Below are 23357 nucleotides of genomic sequence, written 5' to 3' on the forward strand. Positions count from 1 at the left end.
AAGCTTGCCATAGTATCTCAATGCAGTCTCCCCGACAGGCTACTCACTTAAAGGACAGTCGTAAAATCGGTGCTGGGTGAAGTTGATGTTCGAAACGTATTCCAATCATAACATTGCCTACCTTTTGGTGTCATTTGTGTAGTTCTGACTAAGAATATTATCACATGATAGGCTATAGCAGTGGTCAGCAAGTACGTTTGGCCTTGGGCCAATATCTTTGTAAGTCATTAGATGATGGGCCAGAACACAATCAAAGGCTAATTTAAGATCTGGAACTTTGACCTACCGTCGGCGTCTTTTACAAGAATCAATACATTAATTGGTATTTATCGCTTAAAGTTACTAGAATAAGATTTGTGTTTTGATTGCATACTGACAGACATCTGTGGGGTTGTGAACGATATTGCTTTGATAGGCCTATTACTGCATTAACAGGGTGCCATTTGAAGTTCCGAGGGAGCCGTGGATATCACAGTCCCAACTCGGGACTGCACGATGGAGGGACGGGATGTCATCACTTCTAAAATTATGTCTGGCAAGTAGGCTTAACAGACAACGGACGTTTAATAAAATAGTTTTATTTATGTAATGCATGTTTTAGGTTTTTTATATGAAAAATAGACTCATGGCTAGAAGTTTGTGATTTACTAATAGTAAATTACTACTGTATCTCCACATCTTCCACACTGCATTGTTTTGGCTATATGACACACTGCATTGTTTTGGCTATATAACAGCGCAAGTTCAACTGGACTTGCGCTGTTACGGTTGAGGTCATATTTGGTTATATTTGTGTCAGGTGTAGCGTATGTCTGTGTGCTGTCCTATTGACGGCCTGGGCTGCCTGCGTATGCATTACGCGTGTGTGACTCCACTAATATGATTGGGAGGGGTAACTTTCCAACAGAGAATTTGCTCTCTCTTATTGGCTTCCCAGAAGAACTCACAGGGACTATGCTATGGGCGTGTGATTTATTCCGATTTATAAAGCCTCCGGCGATTTGTACACTGGGATTGGCTGGATAATATTTATTGATAAATCACACGTGGACGTGGTCGTAAGCTGATGGCTGGGCTCCAATTTAAGCTGGTTTCAACGTTCCATTGATAAACGAGAGCCACAGTGAGCTTTTATTTTCAAACGTTTTGAAATTAACTGCTCCTCAATTTGCTGAGAACCACCTGGAACCCCCCCCAAGGACCCCTGGAGGTCCCTGGACCCCTCTTTCAGAACCACTGCTCTAAACTAAACAAATAGTTTAGATACCTCCATATTGGTCATAGCTGAAAGGGTAGAGAGGCTGCCTGGGACAATACTTATTATATAATAAAGATAATTTACAAAAAACTAAACTAAAGAACCAGACAAAGGTAATGTGGAAGGGGGAAGATAGATAGAGACTGAACAGAAGAAATAGAAAGACAAATAGAAACATTTGCTCTGGTACTTATTGGTCTGGTATTTTATTTTATTTTACATTTAAAATAAAATAAAATACATTTTTTATTTTTTTATTTTATTTTGCGGGATGTATTTACATGTTAAGCCTGATACTTTGTCGTACATATCGATCTACAAGCTCACAGTGCGTTGCGAGGTTCTGTGCCTTGTCGCGCGACAAAATAGAACATGGCCACTTAGCCAGCGGAGAGGGAAGGGGGAGGTGGGTTTGTTGCCTGTAGAGCCATGGTCCCCAAACTTGGGGTCCCCAAATTACATTGTTTTCTCAATCTCACTCAACAGTACACTAACCAATATACAGTATAAGGGTGTACGGTATCTGCACATTTCTAGATAAAATTTAAGGACTTTTAAGACCTTCTTAATACCTCTAAAGGCTTAAACATGAAAGCTAGGGGGTGGCAATTGCCATCCCCTGGAACCCCAAATGACACCCCTGTATAGAAACAATCCTTGCTTTCACTGCTCACTGTGCTCAGCACCTACAACTTCAAGCAAGGCCCTCAACATCAACAACCAGGCTCCACGCTACGTATCTGACCTCCTTCGCCGCCACGCCCCCCTCCCGCTCCCTCAGGTATGGTGATGCCACCCTCCTGGTGGTATCAAAGCAGTCTGTCTTGGTACCAAAGGTGGTACCAAGACAAAGCGACAAACCTGGGGTGACAGGGCCTTCTCAATTCTGCCTAAAAGGATGGTATCGGGGAGTATGCCAGTCTAAAACATTCCGATACCGCGTAATAAATCACATGATGATATTTAATTTACAATAATATTTTGAATGATTCAGTTGATGTTGTGCGACTGTCTTATACTTTTACTGTACTTTATTTACGTTAATAGTTTACTAACTTGTAGCTGCATAATCATTAATGGACCACTATAACTCTGAGTGTATATCCATTTGTACACTCTCAGAGTCACAGACCTGTAAGGGTCCATTTGGAACCCATACCCCTTAAGGTATCGGTATCGGGAAGGAAAAACTGGTATCGGTATATCCCTAGATTGATGGCCTGCCCCCTCCCCATGGAACACACTCCCAGCTCACGTAAAACAAAGCTGCCCACCACCCTCTTATGGGCTTAAATTAGTGCCAATAATATTTTGTACTTGTAAAAATAATTTGTATTTGTAAACACATTTTGCATTTGTAAAAAAATATTTGTACTCGTAAAAATAATATGTACTCGTAAAAATATTTTTTGACAGCTTGCTCGCTCGAAGATCTGTTCTACGGATTGCAAAACTTTATTTTTGGCACTCTGCACTTCCGGGTCTGAGCCAATCACGTGAGGCCTTTTCCACTACCCAATCATAAAGCTCCATAGGTCTCCATGGCAACATGGCAAACGGGGTTGCCATGTTGCAACCCCAAGAGTTTTAACTGCAACATAATTCCATTGCTCAGGAAATAAACAACGGATTACAATAATATAACATTCCCTGTAATCAGTAACATGTAGGTGATACCTATGTCTATCAAATATGGTTTTATTGAAAGGCAATCAAAGGCTAGATCGAGTTTAGAAAGCAAACAGGTCATGTCTGGGGGCCTCAGTGCGGCTGCAGAGTTTGATTGAGTGTGAGACTAGGACCCACATGCCATATGTCAAAATGAGCGGCTTCATCGGGAATCGTGCGCGTGTATTTTGCTAAGAGATTGGTTACATGGTTTAATTGATATTAATTTATTAGTGCATTAAATTTCCCCATCCACTTTGATGGGAAAATTAAAAAACTCGATTTCAAGTATTTTTTTTTCAGAAACTGTAAGGGCTAGAGTTACAAGACTTGGAGGGGAGGTTCATAATTTATTCCAAAATTATCAAAAAAATAAATACACCAGTCGGCCCCATGGTGGCGCTATAAAAGCCCCCTTTACGTTTTGGCCTATAACTCTTGAACCGTAGGTCGTAAAATAAAAATCTTTTTTTCCCTAGATTCCTTTGGTCATGACGCAACTCCGCATATAGGCCACGCCCATTTGCGCCAGGATAGATTTTCTTCCATTTTGAATTTGCTTCAAAACACACTTTTAGCTCCTCCTCCCACATATTTTGTCCACATATCACAAAAATCGGTACACATGATCTCTGGACCCATGCGATAAACATCTCCGAACCGAATTTTGATAGTCCATACGGTTCTTCCATAAATGGCTTCCAAAATTTGCGGGAGGGGCCTGTTTTACAAAAAAGCCCCCACCCCCCCTCCTCCTCCAGCATTATAGGCTTGACAGCACTGCTATTGACCTATAGGGTGTACCAACGTCGCGTCACCAAAAGTTCGCCACGCCCACCTTTTCGATGCTGCAGCCCTTGAGGGGTCAGACTGTACATAGAGACACGCTTAAGACTAGAGAGTGACGGTGGTTTGTGTTTGTAAACATTAACTTCTTTGCCGACTACATAGTGATCATTGCACACTGCACATGTGTGGCTGGTCTATGAGAAAGCTGTCGCAGCTCTCCTCTTCAAGATTGAATACAGTTTGAGGCTAACAATGTAGGCTATTCAAGAGACGTAGTATGGCTTGGATCTCAGCTGTACCACACAAAGATTTTACGTTCAATAACCTACCCAAATACAGCCGTGTTTGTTCACGTCATTTTCTCAAAGGTACATTTTTACCAAAAACATGAAACTGCTATTTTGTTTCTGCTAACTAAAAGTAACTAGGTAATGCAACTATAGGGTGGTCCAGAGTGTTAAGTGACTTTTTTTTCCCTCTCTAACGATTTGACACGCGGGCTGCTCTGCTCATAGACCGAACATTCCACTACCGTGCGAGGTCTCCAACTTTAATAAAAACTAGACGCGTAGCAATTCTGGGAAATTGCAAAGTGTGGTTGCGCCGACGCCGGTCGCGGGTCTCGGCCGCCGGGACTCGAGGGATACGCCGGGAGGAATACCGTCGCAGGCCGCACGACGTGCCATTCGAATCGGGTGCCGGTCGGATCCTGCCTTCGTGATACGTGCTGTTTTGATTTTAAGAAATAGGCCCCTCCAACTAAATAAATAGGCCCATCCCACAATGTAACGGGCCAATCATATTGTTACGTCACTCCTGATATCGCTTTTATCACATTTTGAAAGGATTGTTCCCCCCAAAAATCATGTTTTTGCATCAAACGGTTACGTTTTGTGCATTTGTGGCCCCCTATGGGTCAAAGTGGAAATGCTTTTGGGGATTCGTTGAGTAAACCACCCTCGACATGTGATTTAAATTTGGGATTGACCGGACGTTTCGTTCGTGATTTCTGGCATTTTTGGTAAAACAGGCCCCTCCCACTAACTTTGGAAGCCATTTACGGACGAACAGTAAGGATTATCAAAATGCTGTTTGGATATGTTTATCGCATGGGCCCAGAGATCATGTGTACCGATTTTTGTGAAATTTGGACAAAATATGTGGTAGGAGGAGCTAAAAGTGTGTTTTGAAGAAAATTCAAAATGGCGGAAAATTATCCTGACGCAAATGGGCGTGGCCTATATGGGGAGTTAGATTTTAATTTTACGACCTACGGTTCAAAAGTTATAGGCCAAAACGTAAAGGGGGCTTTTATAGCGCCACCATGAGGCTGACTGGTGTATTTCTTTTTTAGTTAATTTCGGATTAAATTATGAACCTCCCCTCCAAGTCTTGTAACTCTAGCCCTTACAGTTTCTGAAAAAAAATACTTGAAATCAAGTTTTTTAATTTTCCCATCAAAGTGGATGGGGAAATTTAATGCACTAATAAATTAATATCAATTAAACTATGTAACCAATCTCTTAGCAAAATACATGCGCACGATTCCCGATGAAGCCGCACATTTTGACATATGGCATGTGGGTCCTAGTCTCACACTCAATCAAACTCTGCAGCCGCACTGAGGCCCCCAGACATGACCTGTTTGCTTTCTAAACTCGATCTAGCCTTTGATTGCCTTTCAATAAAGCCATATTTGATAGACATAGGTATCACCTACATGTTACTGATTACAGGGAATGTTATATTATTGTAATCCGTTGTTTATTTCCTGAGCAATGGAATTATGTTGCAGTTAAAACTCTTGGGGTTGCAACATGGCAACCCCGTTTGCCATGTTGCCATGGAGACCTATGGAGCTTTATGATTGGGTAGTGGAAAAGGCCTCACGTGATTGGCTCAGACCCGGAAGTGCAGAGTGCCAAAAATAAAGTTTTGCAATCCGTAGAACAGATCTTCGAGCGAGCAAGCTGTTGTTTTTTTCTGGTCACAATGTTCATTGTAAATGTAATTCTACAATTACAACACACATTTTTATCTTACGAATACAAAACTTTGTTTTACGAAGACAAATATTTTATTTACGAATACAAATATTTTATTTACGAATACAAATATTTTATTTACGAAGACAAATATTTTATTTACGAGTACTATTATTATTTTTACGAGTACAAATATTTTTTTTACGAATGCAAAAAATATTTTTACGAGTACATATTATTTTTACGAGTACAAATATTTTTTTTACAAATGCAAAATGTGTTTACAAATACAAATTATTTTTACAAGTACAAAATATTATTGGCACTAATTTAAGCCCATACTATCTCCTCGTTTCAAAGCACCCTCAAAAACCACAACTTCAGACAGACCTGAATGCATTCTCCACCATGTTTCCCATTCAAGCCGAGAAACCCCCCTACCGCCCGGTGCCAGTACTGCTGCCAGTTCTGCTACAATGGGAAACATGGCCACAGGCTGACTAAATAAGAGATTTAAACGGGTTGTTTCGTCCCCGATCTAAAATGTATGACGCCGGACCACACCTCAAACATCTGTACAGTTTGGAATCTACCATTAGTTTTTGGATACGATGTGGCTAAAAGGGTAAACAGCGGACCCTTTGCGGCCGTTCAGCAGATTGTGGGAGAGCCCGCAGTAGGACCTCATGTCGGAGCTGTATAGCGGAGTGAGAGGTTCAGTGTAAGTAGTGCTTCTACTGACCTGCTCTGTGTAAATCAATCTGATCCTCGTAGTCTGTTAGAATCCGTTCAACCACCACGAATATCTCCTCAGCGGCCGCAGAGAGCCGCTCGTTGACAAAGGACTTCAGTGATTGTAGTAAAGCCATGATTAAGGGCAGTGAATGGGCTTTAGGCGGCTGCAGTTATGAAAAAAAAGCACCTAACCCAAAACTAATTGCAACAAAACGTTTTTCAACTGTTTCTTGCAGTATTAGGTGTCCTTAATAACATACTCAAAGTTTACCAAAGTTTGAGCACTGGAAAGGTGTTATTTTCAAGATGGCGTCCAAGATGGCCTAAAAATCTTTAAAATAACCTAACTCCTTCATTATTTATCCTAGACAAGTACTTTTTGTGTCTTACCCTATGTTTTGGGGGCCTAGAAATCCACTGGAATTGTCCAAATTGCAGAGATACAATTAGATAATTGTGAAATCCAATATTTTGTTTGTGACTCTATTAAAACCCTCTGAAATGGTCACCCGTTTCAAGTGAACTAAACTAATTATGCAATAAACTAGTTATATATTTTTTTACTGGAACAAGGCTTCAAGATATCCTTAAAACACAAGTCACAATTTTCATTTTTGTCAATTTTGTCATTCAGAAGGTGCATGGCAGAGAAAGAGAATATTGTCAGTTGATATAGTATTGCATGCAATATTGAAAGGTTTTGGATAGCTCTGTGGATCAAATGTGTATCAAAGTGTCATCTTGTAGACACAATATTTTGAAAAACAATAAATAGATTTTTGAAGAACTTTTTAACACATTAGGAAGGCAATCAGTGTGAGTGAGTAAAGAGGGGTGGGGGTGGCTACGGAGGAGCTCTTCACTCAAAACCCATGTCTCTACTGGGGGCCTAGGCAGAGGGGAGTATGCGGGGTAGGGTTGTGTGAGGAGGTAAAAGGGGGTCTGGTGTAGAGTTTAGAGGGCCTAGGGTTCCCCTCAGGTGGGTGGAGGGGAGTATGGGGAGTGGGGGTCACTGGATTGCTCCCTGGGCACTTGGAGCACAGAAGAGCAAAGTTATAGGAGCCAAGGAGACACTGAGCTTCTCTCCCCCATGTCCGAGGTGCAAAACCTCCAACAGTTGGCTCAGACATGTTAAAGCTATAGTGGGGCACTTGGGAGCTCAGGACGAGTGCTCATATGCAGTTAAAGAGAATGGGGCTTGTCGGCCCCTGTGGTGGTAGTTCTAAGACCTCCACGTCATGCATCGTGATAGCCAAATTCCAATATTCAAGTGTCCATCATCAAGTCCTCCACTCCCGCCTTAGCCCTGCCTCGGAGGCAGGAGGTGAGGAGGCAAGGAGCGTAATTTTTAAGTGACAGCAATTATGACGTGTCACACAGTTGGATTGCTGGACTATTTCGGAGCTAGGAGGGTTGTCATGTGGAGGAGGAGAAATTATACGCCACCACGCATTTCAACAAAGACAGTTCTGCAAACGATACATGAAAGATATACAGTACTTGTATCTTGCCATATTTCACTCCAAGTGGCTTAGGGAGCCTGCGCTCACCTGGTTCTCAGCAAGTCCAAAAGCAAATTAGCATTTGGGATGCAAACAATTTCTAAGTCACGCTGGAGGACGGAGTGAGGAGGAGGCAGAAATTAAGCTTATGCGTTAGGCTGAGAGGAGTGTCCCTACGTCGCCTGGCTCACTGGATAGTCCCACTGGTCCCAAGTGGACCTCCATGCTGGCTCCTATGCCCTATGGCACTCGTGAGTGGCCATAGTTAGTGAGGAGGGACCCCCCATAGTGGTGGTTGTAAGACCATGTGGTGCATGACTGTGTGTCAGGCAGACAGGGGTGTCCCTATGTCGGACTGGCTCACAGGAGAGTCGGTGACTTAGTGACTGGCTCAGAGCATCCTTTCTCTCCAGAACAAAAACAAATAGTCTAACCATTAGGTGTATACAGAAAGCAATGCTTGTTTGTTGGATAGCAGCAGGGACAAAGCGTGGAGGTCGGTTAGATCGGGATTCTATGGGAGATTGGAGCCCAGGGCGTCATGGGCTGTCTCCTATGCCTCCTTGATGTTAAAATTATCCAGAAAAAAAGATCAAGGTTATTGCTATAGCAGTACCAATCACAAAATAAAAGACATGTGAAATGAATTTTGCACAAAAACCCCACACAACTACTCTCAGGAATAAGAAGATGTCTGTGACAAGCAAATCTGAACCCTCTACGCACCGCACTCCTCCACCACCCCTGCCTAGACACCCAAGACAGCAGACACTAGATACATGTTGTGATAGCTCTGTACTGTCTTGCATATCCTCTCCAGGCCCATAAGGGGCAATTTCTCTCCACTGTAATATTTGAGAATTTGGCCAATTTGCTATTAAAAAGGTCTTAAGAGTGATTAAGTTGTCACTTTGGAAATGTGCAGATACACTGTATACACTTATACTGTATGTTGGTTTGTTTACTGTTGAGTGGGAAAACAATGATGCATATTAAGCTAATCATCTGGGGGGGGGGGGGGCACAGTCCTAGGGGACTAGGATTATTATTTTATTTTTTGGCAGACACCTTTACAAACAAAATAGTGAAGAAACTTCTCTGTAAGGAATTTCTTCCAAGATTTGTGTAACATTCCCAGTCTGTGAGTTACAGCCATGTTTTTACAAATGTCACAGTACCACCCAATAATAATGAATTTATTCCTTATTGTTATCAAAAGAAATCTCCTGAAAGCTTCAACAGTGAATTCATGTATAGGTGATGAATTCACCAAATCCTGGGCATTATGGCACGTAGAAAAGGGAGAAATGTCCAATTACATTGTTAAATATGCTTATAACCATGCTTATAACCAATTTCTTTTATAATTCTATACTTGTAATCACTTGAATATAATTTATATTATGCTAATTAGATCCAAGATCACCAAAACCTGGGGTTAGGCACCAAAATTACTTGTCTAGGATGAATAATACAGGAGTAATGGTATTTTAAGGATCTGACGGCGGCCATTTTGAAAATCGGACCTTTCTAGTGGTCCGATTTTGGTAAACTTTTGATATGTTATTAAGTACACCTGATACTACAATAAACAATTGAGAAACCTTTTGTTGCAATTTTTTTTGGGTCAAATCATAACTGCAGCCGCCTACTTCACAAGTGGAACTAGTACGAGGCTAGCGTTAAGCTAACGTTAGCTCTCACCGTCCGTGGGCTGCGATCATAGATATATATAAAGGCTCCGACAACCATTAGGTATAATATAACGGGCGACAACAATGTAATGAATGAACTTCCGGGTCAACGACGAGTAGTAGCGCACGCGGCGTTGCCAGACTTTTGCGAGAGAAATAAGCGACCGGGTCTATGAAAACAAAGCCCAACTGCCCAAGAGAGGCGACCATGCATCATGGTGCACAGCAGCACAACCACAAAGGCATTTGTGGTAAATGGTCAAAGTTTATCCAACGAAAACAGGTATTATCTCCTGAGTGTTAAAATGATGAACAAAGCTCCAATTGCAGAAGTGGGTTTATAACAATGTGTTTATTGTCATAGAGGCAAGACCATTCAGTACTCAAATAAGAATAGCGCAAATTACATTTACACCAAACACACCTTTTATACAAAACAGTAGGATATGCCTCTATTTCTTTAACAATGGACTTAGACCCGCCTTTACTTTCTCACAGGCCAATAACTTGCAGGTACATTGCATCTTCAGTCTACTGTAACTCCACCTCTCATCAGCGGGCTTTTCAAAGAAATGAATTAGCACAAGACTTTAAAACAATATCTTTACATCAGTTATTTTGCAAAGGTATAACTTCAAAAATAGAAACTCATAATTTAAGCATTACTCCAAAATTCATGTACTTCAAGAAATGTCCAAACAGCATAGAAATATGTTACGTTAACCCAGAATAACACAATAAAACAGAATAAAAATGATTACAATAAAAGTAGACTTTATGCATGATATCCAATTACATTTCCATGACTTATTTATCACCAAAGTTTTTATTCACCTAATTCCTATAAATACTTTTGAAGAGTAAATGTTATTATTTAGTATTTAGAAATCATATTTCTCCTGAATCTACTTAGAGAAAATTGCAAACAAATGGTTACTCATTTACATTAGCCAAAATGCTTAAGACTGGTGCCCTGTGGTCCAACCACTGATTTGCATGCCTGAGAAATCAATACAAAAGAAGAATACATGTTTTATGCTATTTTCAGTGACCACCATCTGTGTTCCTTAAGTGTTTCAGCCTTTGAAGCTCCTCTAGGTGTTGGGGCACACCTTTCAATGTAGATGTGAGGACCGACTAGTCCTTTGTTAGGCAAACTCAGCCTCTCTTGGCTGGCAGTGAGATTTCAGTGGGAAGTCAGTTACTTATCCCTAGTTACTTTTAATAAGCCAATGAATTTAACAAAACAACCTGGTATTCATATTTTCGTGTTTAATATCTACTTTAAGTCCTGGATATAATACACATTACAAGAGTCATTCCACAAATTCGGTACGATTTGTACTTTTTTTTTTTTTTTAATCGATGGAAACAAATTACTTTTTTGAATAGCCCACACCATTAAGGACATATTTAACATGCAGAAAAACATATTTTCCCATCTCAGGCATTAAATTCATATTTTTATATGGAATAATATATGTAACAAGGTTGAAATTCATAACGGGGTTGAGTGGAACGGGGTTGAGATTTTTCACTCAAGATGGCCATAACTCTACCTGTGATGATTAAGAGGAGACCACATGGCATGCATGACATTAGTCAATCACATATATTGCTGAAAAGACAATTTAAAATAATAATAGTTTTCTATCTTTATTTCATGTAACGGGGTTGAGTTGTTATGCTTTACGACCACGCTTTGAAAGTATAAATGACCCTAAATAGCTGTATAAGAAGTTCGAAATGTTCCTCTTTCTGCAGCATCTTGCTCAGAAGACTTAGAATGCCATCACATGTTGTTGATGCCACTAAAGGGTCAGTTTATACTTTTTACAGAGAGTAGAATGACTTGTGTAACGGGGTTGAGTGTGACTGTGGGACAGAGCTATATAACGTGATTTTAATGATAAATCAACTATTTATTAAAAAACGAAACATGACTAGCAATAGAGTACATTGCTGGTTTTATGTGAATAATATAAGTTATGGATTATTCTACACTTTTAGTAGTCATATCTGAAGGCCAATCTCTCTATCGGCCATTGGGGACATGGAAAATGGGCAAATTTAGGCGGTGTCTACTGTAGAAAAGGCAGATAATTTCAGATATAAATATAAAATATATAATATTTTTACACAATAGTAAAGGGAACATGTCAATTGATTCTAAAAAGCTTTTAAAATTTGATTTTGGTGACCCGATGGATACAATACACTTAAAAAGGTCAGAGGGGACTGCAAAGTGTACCGAATTCGTGGAATGACTCACAGACAGACTGGTCAGGTTGATACTTGGCCTCATACCTAGGACTCACCTAACCCCTGCTCATTATGCTAGGGCTCAGGGTAGAGCATTGGTTCTCAAAGTGGGGTCCAGGGCGGGGACCGCCAGGGGTCCTTGAGGGAGTTCCAGGGGGTCCCCAGCTAAATGGTGGATACTTAGGAACCAAATGGACCCTTGTGAGTCTGTAACTCTGAGAGTGTAGGCCTACAAATGGACACCACAACACAACCCACAACTACCAATGTTTACAAGCAACTTTACAGAAAAACAAGCCCAAAGTCGCTTATGATAAGCACACATGGCAACACTGTCACGCATGTCGGGTCAAAGTGGTAAAGACTGATGTGTTGACTCTGGTGTTGATTTGATTCTTGCTACCACCTGCTGGAGAAAGTGAGTACAGCACCATTGATGCTTGATCTATCTTGATCTAGCGTACAATCATTTTAAACACTTTAACCATATGTTATACTTTGGATATTTAAAAATAGCACATATACAAGCTAGTATATATATATATATATACACACACACACACACACACACACACACACACACAAGCTAGTGAGCTTATATATATATATATATATATATATATATATATATATATATATATATATATACACACAAGCTAGTGAGCATATATATATATATATATATATATATATATATATATATATATGCTACTTCCTGTGTCTAAAGTAACTTACTGACTATCCTGGAAGAGAGTGAGAGACCAATAGTTTTATTACCCATATTTCAGAGCAACCCACGGCACAGTTCGTTTCGAATCTGAGGTCTTCTCCAAGGCCTTCTGACATAAGACCCGCCTCCGGGCAGGCTAAGCAACCCGGAAGCTCTGGTTTTCCATGAGCCTTTGCTCTCCTGCATCGGTGAGTCAACTATTGACTCACAAAGCCTTTGTCCCTTATCAACAACCTACCCCCGCTCTGGTATGCCAGGAGCTCTTTGAAGCCCCGGGGCCAGTGGCGTAGCTGAGGGGTAGCAAGTGATGTGGTGCGGGGGGGCCACCAGCAGGGGGGCCCCCGCCTGCGCTGATACAAATATTTTATTTTACAGCAAACCGGAAAAATGTTGATTTATATTGGTCAAACAGAACCGAATTAGACCCGAAAACTTTCGCGCACGGGCGCGTGTTGTGCATGTTCGCGGGGAGGCCCCGCGATTCTGCGCTACGCCACTGCCCGGGGAACAGCATGGAGTCTGCCCTGGCCTGCTAAGGTTCCACTAGACTCAACTTAAGTACAACATTTAAAACTCCTGCAGGACAATAAAGCACATTCAATAATAATCCACAATTATCTTTCATAATCATAGATTATTCCACATTCAGCCCGTTTCCATAGGTAATGTGTTGGACTGGGCAACACACATTACACTACTCCCTTCTAACACTGAACACACAGTCGATATAACATCATTTAACAAACAGCATAAGCATAGACAAAACAAATAATACATTTTCATACTGAAAACACATTAGTAAACAATAACAGACATTTCAGTCACCCAGTACAAAATCTTCTTGCCAAACTGGCCTTCTGACAGTTCTCCGTGGCCTAGCCACCTGACTCCTGGTACCGTCACCCATGTCTTCCCTTACCGGTAAACAGGGAGACTCAACAAAATGATGTGTCTCCATTGTCCCTCCCTCTGCACCCTGTTGGACTATGTTTTTCATCCCCAAGCTCCCCAGGGTACACATCATCTCCTCGGGTTGCTAACTCTCTGTCCCTTACCACAGGCCTCCCCCAAAGTGGCAACCTGGTGTGCATCCCTCGAGCACATTGTCCCTTGCCTCTGCCTGGTGCCTGACCCACCCACCTGGATGCCTGTGACTCATTAGTTAACACAAAATCAGGATTCCCATTATCATCTTTTGCCATTTGGTTCCCCCTTGATTTTATGTTCTTTGTATCACTAAAAGAACTACACTGAACTACACTGATTACTTTAGGCGATAAAGTGAATTCACATTCACATTGATAATTCATGGAAGCACGGACGCACACATAAAACACGGACGTGTTACGGCGTCAAGCCTTCCTCAGCGTGTAATCCAGATACACGCTGGGAAGGTACCAGAAGGACTGGCTATTGCTTTCTTACTGTGAATCTTCGTGAGCCGTGCACTACGACAAAAGTCACACCTGAGGCCACATGGGAGGCCACTTGTCAAGGACCCCCGGGGACCACAAGCACACCGTTAATGAAATCCGCACCAGACTTCTCACAAACACTGTTCAGGGGTCTGCCATGAGAATAGTAACAATTTTAAAAATAAATTGAACATATAGGGCTCTACAGTTGTATGGGGCCCCGTGGCGGCCTAAAAACATATTTAAAAAAGGGTAAAATTATTAATTTTCTTTTATTTGCAAAACGTTGATTTACAAGCTCGAGCAGATATTTTAGCTTCGAATACAGGTGTGTAGAGATTCTGACTTGCCCATTGGTGTGCCTTGGACACAAAGTATGAAAAGCACTGCATCACAGTGTTGTCCTGAAGAGCTTCAACAAACATAAGCACAGAGCTCATCAACAGAGACAGTCATTATCACTGCCTCCAGGCAAAACACAACACACTTGTTCTTCATCTACTGACGGATTTATTTGACTCAAACACAACATTCTCAATCAAGCGTCAAACTGTTAATACATAAAATAAACAAGAACTCACATTATGCATATGATATAAACATAACAGTGGCAATATATATTCTTAGACAACGCAATATACATTTTTAGACAATACAATATTCATATTTAGACAAAGAAATACATCTACTTCCACATAACGTCTTCAAAGGGAAGAAATAAACCACTTAAACAGTACAATATTTCCAAAGCTGACAACAGCAAATCCACTATAGATGTGCTGATGAGACTTAAAACCATGTCGACAAAACCATTTTCGCACTATTCACAACGGAAAGGACTCGATTCAGTGTGAATTGTTTGAATGTGTTTCTTTAAGGTCTTCTGATGTCCGTACGCTTTCCCACACTGGTGACAGTGGTAGGGCTTCTCTCCTGTATGAATTCTCCGGTGAAGTTTGAGAGTACTGCTCTGAATGAACCCTTTCCCACACTGGTCACAGTGGTAGGGTTTCTGTCCTGTATGAATTCGCTGGTGATCTTTGAGAGTACTGCTCCTGTTGAACCGTTCCCCACACTGGTCACAGTGATAGGGCTTCTCTCCTGTATGAATTCGCTGGTGATCTTTGAGAGTATTGCTCTGGCTGAACCCTTTCCCACACTGGTCACAGTGGTAGGGCTTCTCTCCTGTATGAATTCTCTGGTGCTTTTTGAGAGTACTGCTCTGGCTGAACCCTTTCCCACACTGGTCACAGTGGTAGGGCTTCTCTCCTGTATGAATTCTCTGGTGCTTTTTGAGATCAGAGTTCTGGCTGAACCCTTTCTCACACTGGTTACAGTGGTAGGGCTTCTCTCCAGTATGTATTCTCTGGTGAAGTTTGAGATTACCTTTTCTGCTGAACATTGTCCCACACTGGTCATAACTAAATGTTTTCTTTCCTCTTTGACTCTTCGAGGATGGCTTTTGCTTTAATGATTGTGGGTTCTGGGACAGCTTGTTGCTCAAAGACAATTTTTGTCCTTCCACATGTTGCATCTTGTGTGATTCCAGTGTGTTTACAACTGACTCATAATCCCTGTTCCCCCAGTTATCACTGTCATCAGTATCAGATTCAGAACAGTGTGAAGAGATGAGCTGGTCATCACTAGTTGGTTGTGATGCTTGTATTGTCATGTGTTCAGTTGAGGTGCTGGCTTGAGGCTGTGTCTCTCTGTTTTCATCATCATCATCTTCGCTTTTTACTGCCAATGATGTCAACGATGACCCTGCAGCCTCCCCTGAGCTTAGAAGCATCTCCTCCTGTTCCTCTTTAGTCTGTGGAGGTTCTAGTTTCACCTGGACCAGACTGGGGCTCCTCTCCTGCTGTTCCTCTTTAATCTGTGGAGGTTCTAGTTTCACCTGGACCAGACTGGGGCTCCTCTCCTGCTGTTCAGGGGAAACCTCCTCTTTACACACAGGAAGTAGAGTGAGGTCTAGAAGGAGGAGAGAGGAGGGAGAACATCAGGGGAGAACAACTCAATAGCCAAATTCCAATTCCTCAACGTCTGCCTCCTCTGCACTCCAGCATGAATCAGAAATGGTTCACATAACAAATGTTCATTTGCTTTAGGGGGAGCACAGAGTGAGTAGAGAGGAGGCTCCCCAAGCCGCTTGGAGCGATGATAAGTGAGTGTACATTAAGTGTAGATTTCAGTGGCTTTCCCGACTTTCCTAACCCTTAACAGAAGCGTTAAGTGACTATCTATTTTGTTGGCAAGGATGATGAATTAATACATTAATTCCTGACAGACAATGTGTTAATACAATAATACTGCCTACTTTGCAACCATTTGCTGTTGGTTATTAAACACTTTAATCAACATTAAAGAGATCTGTCTTTAAAATACTGTATAGCACGTAGCTTGTAGATCAACCACTATGAACATATGATTCTGTAAATACAGACTTCTCTCTATAGTAGTCAGTTGAAACATTCAGTTAATAAAACAGTAAATACCTATCCTGTACAACTTTACTACAGGTTGCAGCATTGCATCAAACAGTCCATGTCCCTGGTCCATCTCTCTCTGTTCCTCTGACCATGTTAATGATCTTTTGGAGGCCATCTCAGTGGTAGCTTTATGTTCAATCAAAATCACATTTAGAAGACTTTGATAATACTTTTAAAAGACTTTCCAAAAGACTCACTTCTAAAGAATTTGTCACAGACAGGGCTCAAATGTAAGTGTTTTATTTGGTAGTACTTCTGCCACCAATTAAAAAATTAAGGAGCACCAGAACAAATTAGCAGCACCCACCAAAGTTTAAGGACATATAATCATGTATTTATTTACTTGACTACATGATTAATAAAAACAATAATATAACAATGTGGTTTACAAATATCATAAAATGGTGAAAGTAGCCGTAACGATGCATGGTAGACGACTGGATCTTTATGTAATATTCTGGGGCCAGGATTTAAAATGTAGTGTCCTGACTCTGTCCCTCATCCATCCATCTCTTCAAAGAGACTGAGGTATCAAACATCTCCAGATGAGGACCCTCTACACTGATTCCATTCAATCACATGTTCATCTGTTTTTTTGTTCCACTTCATAGCTTATTTAGATAATATAATTTCAAAGTTATAAAATAATTGCAAAGTAAATGTAAGATGGTATATCTCATTACATTGACCATATTGCGTATAGCTAAGCCTACTGTCTAATGAGCACATGAGTTTTTTGTGTCTTTCTCTCCACAGCCGGTTCCGTGACTCATAAGTCGTTCCTGAATTTAAATGTTTGAAATAATGTACTTTCCGACAAGCAGTGAGATTGCACTTAAAGCGCTGGAATAAAAGCGACACAGTGCCCAGCGACGCCCCACACCGCTGTGTCAATGAGTTAAATATACACGCTACATTCTATTAATCTTGTCCGTCGGACAGGTACATTCTTTTGCACAATAACGTGACGCTCATGTGAAGCATAACACTCGGTTACGCAGAGAGTGTTATTTTGAGGCAGGAGTAAATTTCCCATTCACTTCTCTACAGTTATGTGGCTATTTACAAATAGCCACGTATATAGGTTAGAAATTCTCAAGTGGCCTAATAGTCGCTTCTTTTGGGCTTGTTTTCAGAGACCTGGTTGCTTATTTCTCTCGGAAAATGTCTGGCAACACTGATCACTTGGCTTTGAAGAGGAGCAGACCTACAAGCTCTCAACATGTCATACTGCAATGCGTTGTGGCCTTGTAGATCGGCTATTTTGATCAAAATAAAAAATACCAAAAAAAAATTTTTTTCACGTTCAAATCCCATGCTATCGAACAAAGCTTTGAAGCTCCAAACTATTTGGTTCAGCTCTAAATATGTTTTTAAAGGGCCATCGGCCTTCCCTATTCTCTAAATAAATTTAAAAAAAAACATTTAAAAAAGCACTAATGACCACATGATGTTTTCTTTTATTTATTGTTTGTATTTTATGTTAAACAACCAATCCTACTTAATGGTTCTATGATTAAACGTATTCCATCTCATCCATATGAGCTCATTTTTAACACGGAGAAGTAACTTTAGTGCCTGAAGGACAAATAAATGTCAAGACACTTGTTCACAGCATATCTTATTTAAAGTAATATATTGTCTCCTGTTTTGAACCTAGCCCACTGATCTGATGTGGAGAGTTCATATCTAGAGAACATGTACCCAAACTTTTATGTTTTCTCTCTGTGAAATGTTGAAGTTGTGTGTATTGTATTAGAATAGAAGCATTGTATGGGATATCAACCATTCTAGGCCTAATGACTACCCCTGCTATTCAGTTTATTGCAAACATGGACTTGTTTACAAGCTTGTAGATCGGCTATTTTCGCCGAATGTTCACCCCAGAACAGAGACACAAGGATTAATGTGGTTGAAATAAGTAAATGAATAAATAAAGAGTGGTTGTAATAGCTTTAGTTGTATTGTTAACAGGAAGGTTAGCATCCCCATCTACTGTTAGCATTCAGCTCATGTTAATGAATGTATGTGTTAACATATTGCTTGCCAAGATCGCATATGCGTTCTTTCAAATTCATCGCTTGATTGCCAAGATCGCATATATGCGTTCTTTTGTCTTTTCATTGGTATAAGGTATATTGCAACCTTCCACAACCTGTGTATTTATATTAACACATTGCTTGCCAAGATCGCATATATGCGTTCTTTCAAATTCATCGCTTGATTGCCAAGATCACATATATGCGTTCTTTTGTCTTTTCATTTGGTATAAGGTATATTGCAACCTTCCACAACCTGTGCATTAATATTAAGCTTCTACGACAAAATAAAAGTCACATGAGCAGGCTAGGGGAACATTAGTGTAGCTCTAGATGTGTGTTATGAGCAGGCTAGGAGAACATTAGTGTAGCTCTAGATGTGTGTTATGAGCAGGCTAGGAGAACATTAGTAAAGCTCTAGATGTGTGTTATGAGCAGGCCATTGATCTAGATGTTTGTTGCGTCCGTACCTGCGACATGAGTCACATGACCCACCGCTGCTCGTCCCTCCATCTCCACCGCCACCGTCCCAGTGCTGTCCATGGCCTCTGCCGGGTAGGAGGAGCTCTCTCCCTGGTAGGGTATGGACCTGAAGGGGAAGTCTTCCTCTTTACTTTTGGAGCCTTTCGCCCAGCCCGGCCCCTTCTTCTTGGACTTGTTGTCACCCTTCACTCCCAGCAATGAATGAATCTCTGTACAGTAAATGATACACAATGCCGATACACAGGTTAGCAACGGTCTACCTCATGACCAATCCAATCTTTATTGCAAGGGTCTTCAACAGGGGGTCCTCAAGAGTTACTACAGGGGGTCCGCCAAATCTTTGTGTGACATGTACGACCTGATCAGATTGTCCTTTGTTCATTTTGTGAGGCAGTGTGCTGGAACACTACCTACCCTTACCTTGTGGGTCTATGTCAGTATTCCCACTGCAAGCTTGCCATAGTATCTCAATGCAGTCTCCCCGACAGGCTACTCACTTAAAGGACAGTCGTAAAATCGGTGCTGGGTGAAGTTGATGTTCGAAACGTATTCCAATCATACCATAGCCTACCTTTTGGTGTGATTTGTGTAGTTCTGACTAAGAATATTATCACATGATAGGCTATAGCAGTGGTCAGCAAGTACGTTTGGCCTTGGGCCAATTTCTTTGTAAGTCATTAGATGATGGGCCAGAACACAATCAAAGGCTAATTTAAGATCAGGAACTTTGACCTACCGTCGGCGTCTTTTACAAGAATCAATACATGAATTGCTATTTATCGCTTAAAGTTACTAAAATAAGATTTGTGTTTTGATTGCATACTGACAGACATCTTGCGCTGTTACGGTTGAGGTCATATTTTGTTATATTTGTGTCAGGTGTAGCGTATGTCTGTGTGCTGTCCTATTGACGGCCTGGGCTGCCTGCGTATGCATTACGCGTGTGTGACTCCACTAATATGATTGGGAGGGGTAACTTTCCAACAGAGAATTTGCTCTCTCTTATTGGCTTCCCAGAAGAACTCACAGGGACTATGCTATGGGCGTGTTATTCAAATTTGTATATTCCGATTTATAAAGCCTCCGGCGATTTGTACACTGGGATTGGCTGGATACGATTTATTGATAAATCACACGTAGACGTGGTCGTAAGCTGATGGCTGGGCTCCAATTTAAGCTGGTTTAAACGTTCCATTGATAAACGAGAGCCACAGTGAGCTTTTATTTTCAAACGTTTTGAAATTAACTGCTCCTCAATTTGCTGAGAACCACCTGGAACCCCCCCAAGGACCCCTGGAGGTCCCTGGTCCCCTCTTTCAGAACCACTGCTCTAAACTACTACAAATATTTTAGATACCTCCATATTGGTCATAGCTGAAAGGGTAGAGAGGCTGCCTGGGACAATACTTATTATATAATAAAGATAATTTACAAAAAACTAAACTAAAGAACAAGACAAAGGTAATGTGGAAGGGGGAAGATAGATAGAGACTGAACAGAAGAACTAGAAAGACATATAGAAACATTTGCTCCGGTACTTATTGGTCTGGTATTTTATTTTATTTTACATTTAAAATAAAATAAAATACATTTTATTTTATAAAATAAAATATATTTTTTTTTTTTTTTTGCGGGGTGTATTTACATGTTAAGCCTGATACTTTGTCGTACATAGCGATCTACAAGCTCACAGTGCGTTGCGAGGTTCTGTGCCTTGTCGCGCGACAAAATAGAACATGGCCACTTAGCCAGCGGAGAGGGAAGGAGGAGGTGGGTTTGTTGCCTGTAGAGCCATGGTCACCAAACTTGGGGTCCCCAAATTACATTGTTTTCTCAATCTCACTCAACAGTAAACTAACCAATATACAGTATAAGGGTGTACGGTATCTGCACATTTCTAGATACAATTTAAGGACTTTTAAGACCTTCTTAATACCTCTAAAATGAAAAAAAAAAACTAATAACAAGACCATTATACGTCAAAAGTATTTCTCTCTCCGTAATCTCAGATTCATCTGCAAAAAAAGGCTTAAACATGAAAGCTAGGGGTTGGCAATTGCCATCCCCTGGAACCCCAAAATGACACCCCTGTATAAAAACAATCCTTGCTTTCACTGCTCACTGTGCTCAGCACCTACAACTTCAAGCAAGGCCCTCAACATCAACAACCAGGCTCCACGCTACGTATCTGACCTCCTTCGCCGCCACACCCCCCTCCCGCTCCCTCAGGTATGGTGATGCCACCCTCCTGGTGGTATCACAGCAGTCTTGGTACCAAGACAAAGCGACAAACCTGGGGTGACAGGGCCTTCTCAATTCTGCCTAAAATGATGGTATCGGGGAGTATGCCAGTCTAAAACATTCCGATACCGCGTAATAAATCACATGATGATATTTAATTTACAATAATATTTTGAATGATTCAGTTGATGTTGTGCGACTGTCTTATACTTTTACTGTACTTAATTTACGTTAATAGTTTACTAACTGTAGCTGCATAATCATTAATGGACCACTATAACTCTGAGTGTATAAATGGACACTTACGGGTCCATTTGGTTCCATTTGTACACTCTCAGAGTCACAGACCTGTAAGGGTCCATTTGGAACCCATACCCCTTAAAGGACGACTTCACCACTTTTCAACCTATCTTCATATAATAGGTCCTCACTAATGCTCATGATAAAATGATACAATTTTTTTCTACTTGGTCTCTGTCTCATAGGAGGACTGTGGACAGTCCAGAAACCCGTCTACCAGTGACATCATCGTTAGGCAGGATTTTTTTCCCAAAAAAGATTTTAAAAAATGTATTCAGATTTTTATTAAGGCGAGAACAATGGGATCTATTATTGCATTGCAACTTTCCAGGAATACAAAGCATGCAGTTTCTATTAGCTTGGATTCCCCATCGATGATGTCACTGGTAGACGGGTTTCTGAACTGTCTACAGCCCTCCTCTGAGACACAGACTGATTAGAATGTTTTTTTTACCATTTTATCATGAGCATTAGTGAGGACCTATTATATGAAGATATGTTGAAAAGTGGTGACGTCGTCCTTTAAGGAATGGGTATCGGGAAGGAAAAACTGGTATCGGTATATCCCTAGATTGCTGGCCTGCCCCCTCCCCATGGAACACCCTCCCGGCTCACATAAAACAAAGCTGCCCACCACCATCTCCTCGTTTCAAAGCACCCTCAAAAACCACTACTTCAGACCTGAATGCATTCCCCACCATGTTTCCCATTCAAGCCGAGAAACCCCCCCTACCGCCCGGTGCCAGTACTGCTGCGGGTTCTGCTACAATGGGAAACATGGCCACAGGCTGACTAAATAAGAGATTTAAACGGGTTGTTTCGTCCCCGATCTAAAATGTATGACGCCGGACCCTACCTCAAACATCTGTACAGTTTGGAATCTACCATTAGTTTTTGGATACGATGTGGCGAAAAGGGTAAACAGCGGACCCTTTGCGGCCGTTCAGCAGATTGTGGGAGAGCTCGCAGTAGGACCTCATGTCGGAGCTGTATTAGCGGAGTGAGAGGTTCAGTGTAAGTAGTGCTTCTACTGACCTGCTCTGTGTAAATCAATCTGATCCTCGTAGTCTGTTAGAATCCGTTCAACCACCACGAATATCTCCTCAGCGGCCGCAGAGAGCCGCTCGTTGACAAAGGACTTCAGTGATTGTAGTAAAGCCATGATTAAGGGCAGTGAATGGGCGTCACAAGTGGAACTAGTACGAGGCTAACGTTAGCGCTCACCGTCCGTGGGCTGCGATCATAGATATATAAAGGCTGCGACAACCATTAGGTATAATATAACGGGCGACAACAATGTAATGAAAGGACTTCCGGGTCAACGACGAGTAGTGGCGCATGCGGCGTTGCCAGACTTTTGCGAGAGAAATAAGCGACCGGGTCTATGAAAACAAAGCCCAACTGCCCAAGAGAGGCGACCATGGAATACCACCCAACTCACTCCAAATCCAACTCACTCCATGAAGACTTAAGAAATATTCGCCCAACTCACTCCAGGGCTGGGACAACTCCCTCCAGGACCAAAGACCAACTCCCTCCAGGACCAAAGCCAACTCACTCCAGGACCAAACCCAACTCACTCCATGCAATGTCACCAGTGTAATATTGGTTCAATGTGTCAGTGGTGTAAAGTAACTAAGTACATTAACTTAAGTACTGTACTTATGTACAATGTTGGGTATTTGTGCGTTATTTGAGTATTCCCAACTTCCAATGGTTTTACCTCTACTCCACTACATATTGGATCCACATATTGTTTTTTTTTTA

The 23357-nt window shown here is 41.3% G+C and overlaps 1 protein-coding gene across 1 annotated transcript; it reads right to left on the reverse strand.

Annotated features, from left to right (window-relative positions):
* Positions 1–14858: 14858 nt before the first annotated feature.
* Positions 14859–22752, reverse strand: LOC311052460 (uncharacterized protein; the record flags this gene model as incomplete). Its single annotated transcript, XM_084067420.1, has 4 exons — positions 14859–16009; positions 16534–16653; positions 19037–19258; positions 22626–22752. The coding sequence occupies 4 exons, from the start codon at positions 22750–22752 to the stop codon at positions 14859–14861; spliced, it is 1620 nt and encodes a 539-aa protein (XP_083923546.1).
* Between the last annotated feature and the right edge of the window lie 605 nt (positions 22753–23357).

This window comes from Gymnoscopelus microlampas, assembly GCF_963454915.1.
Source record: "Gymnoscopelus microlampas genome assembly, chromosome: 9".
NCBI classification, from domain to species: domain Eukaryota; kingdom Metazoa; phylum Chordata; class Actinopteri; order Myctophiformes; family Myctophidae; genus Gymnoscopelus; species Gymnoscopelus microlampas.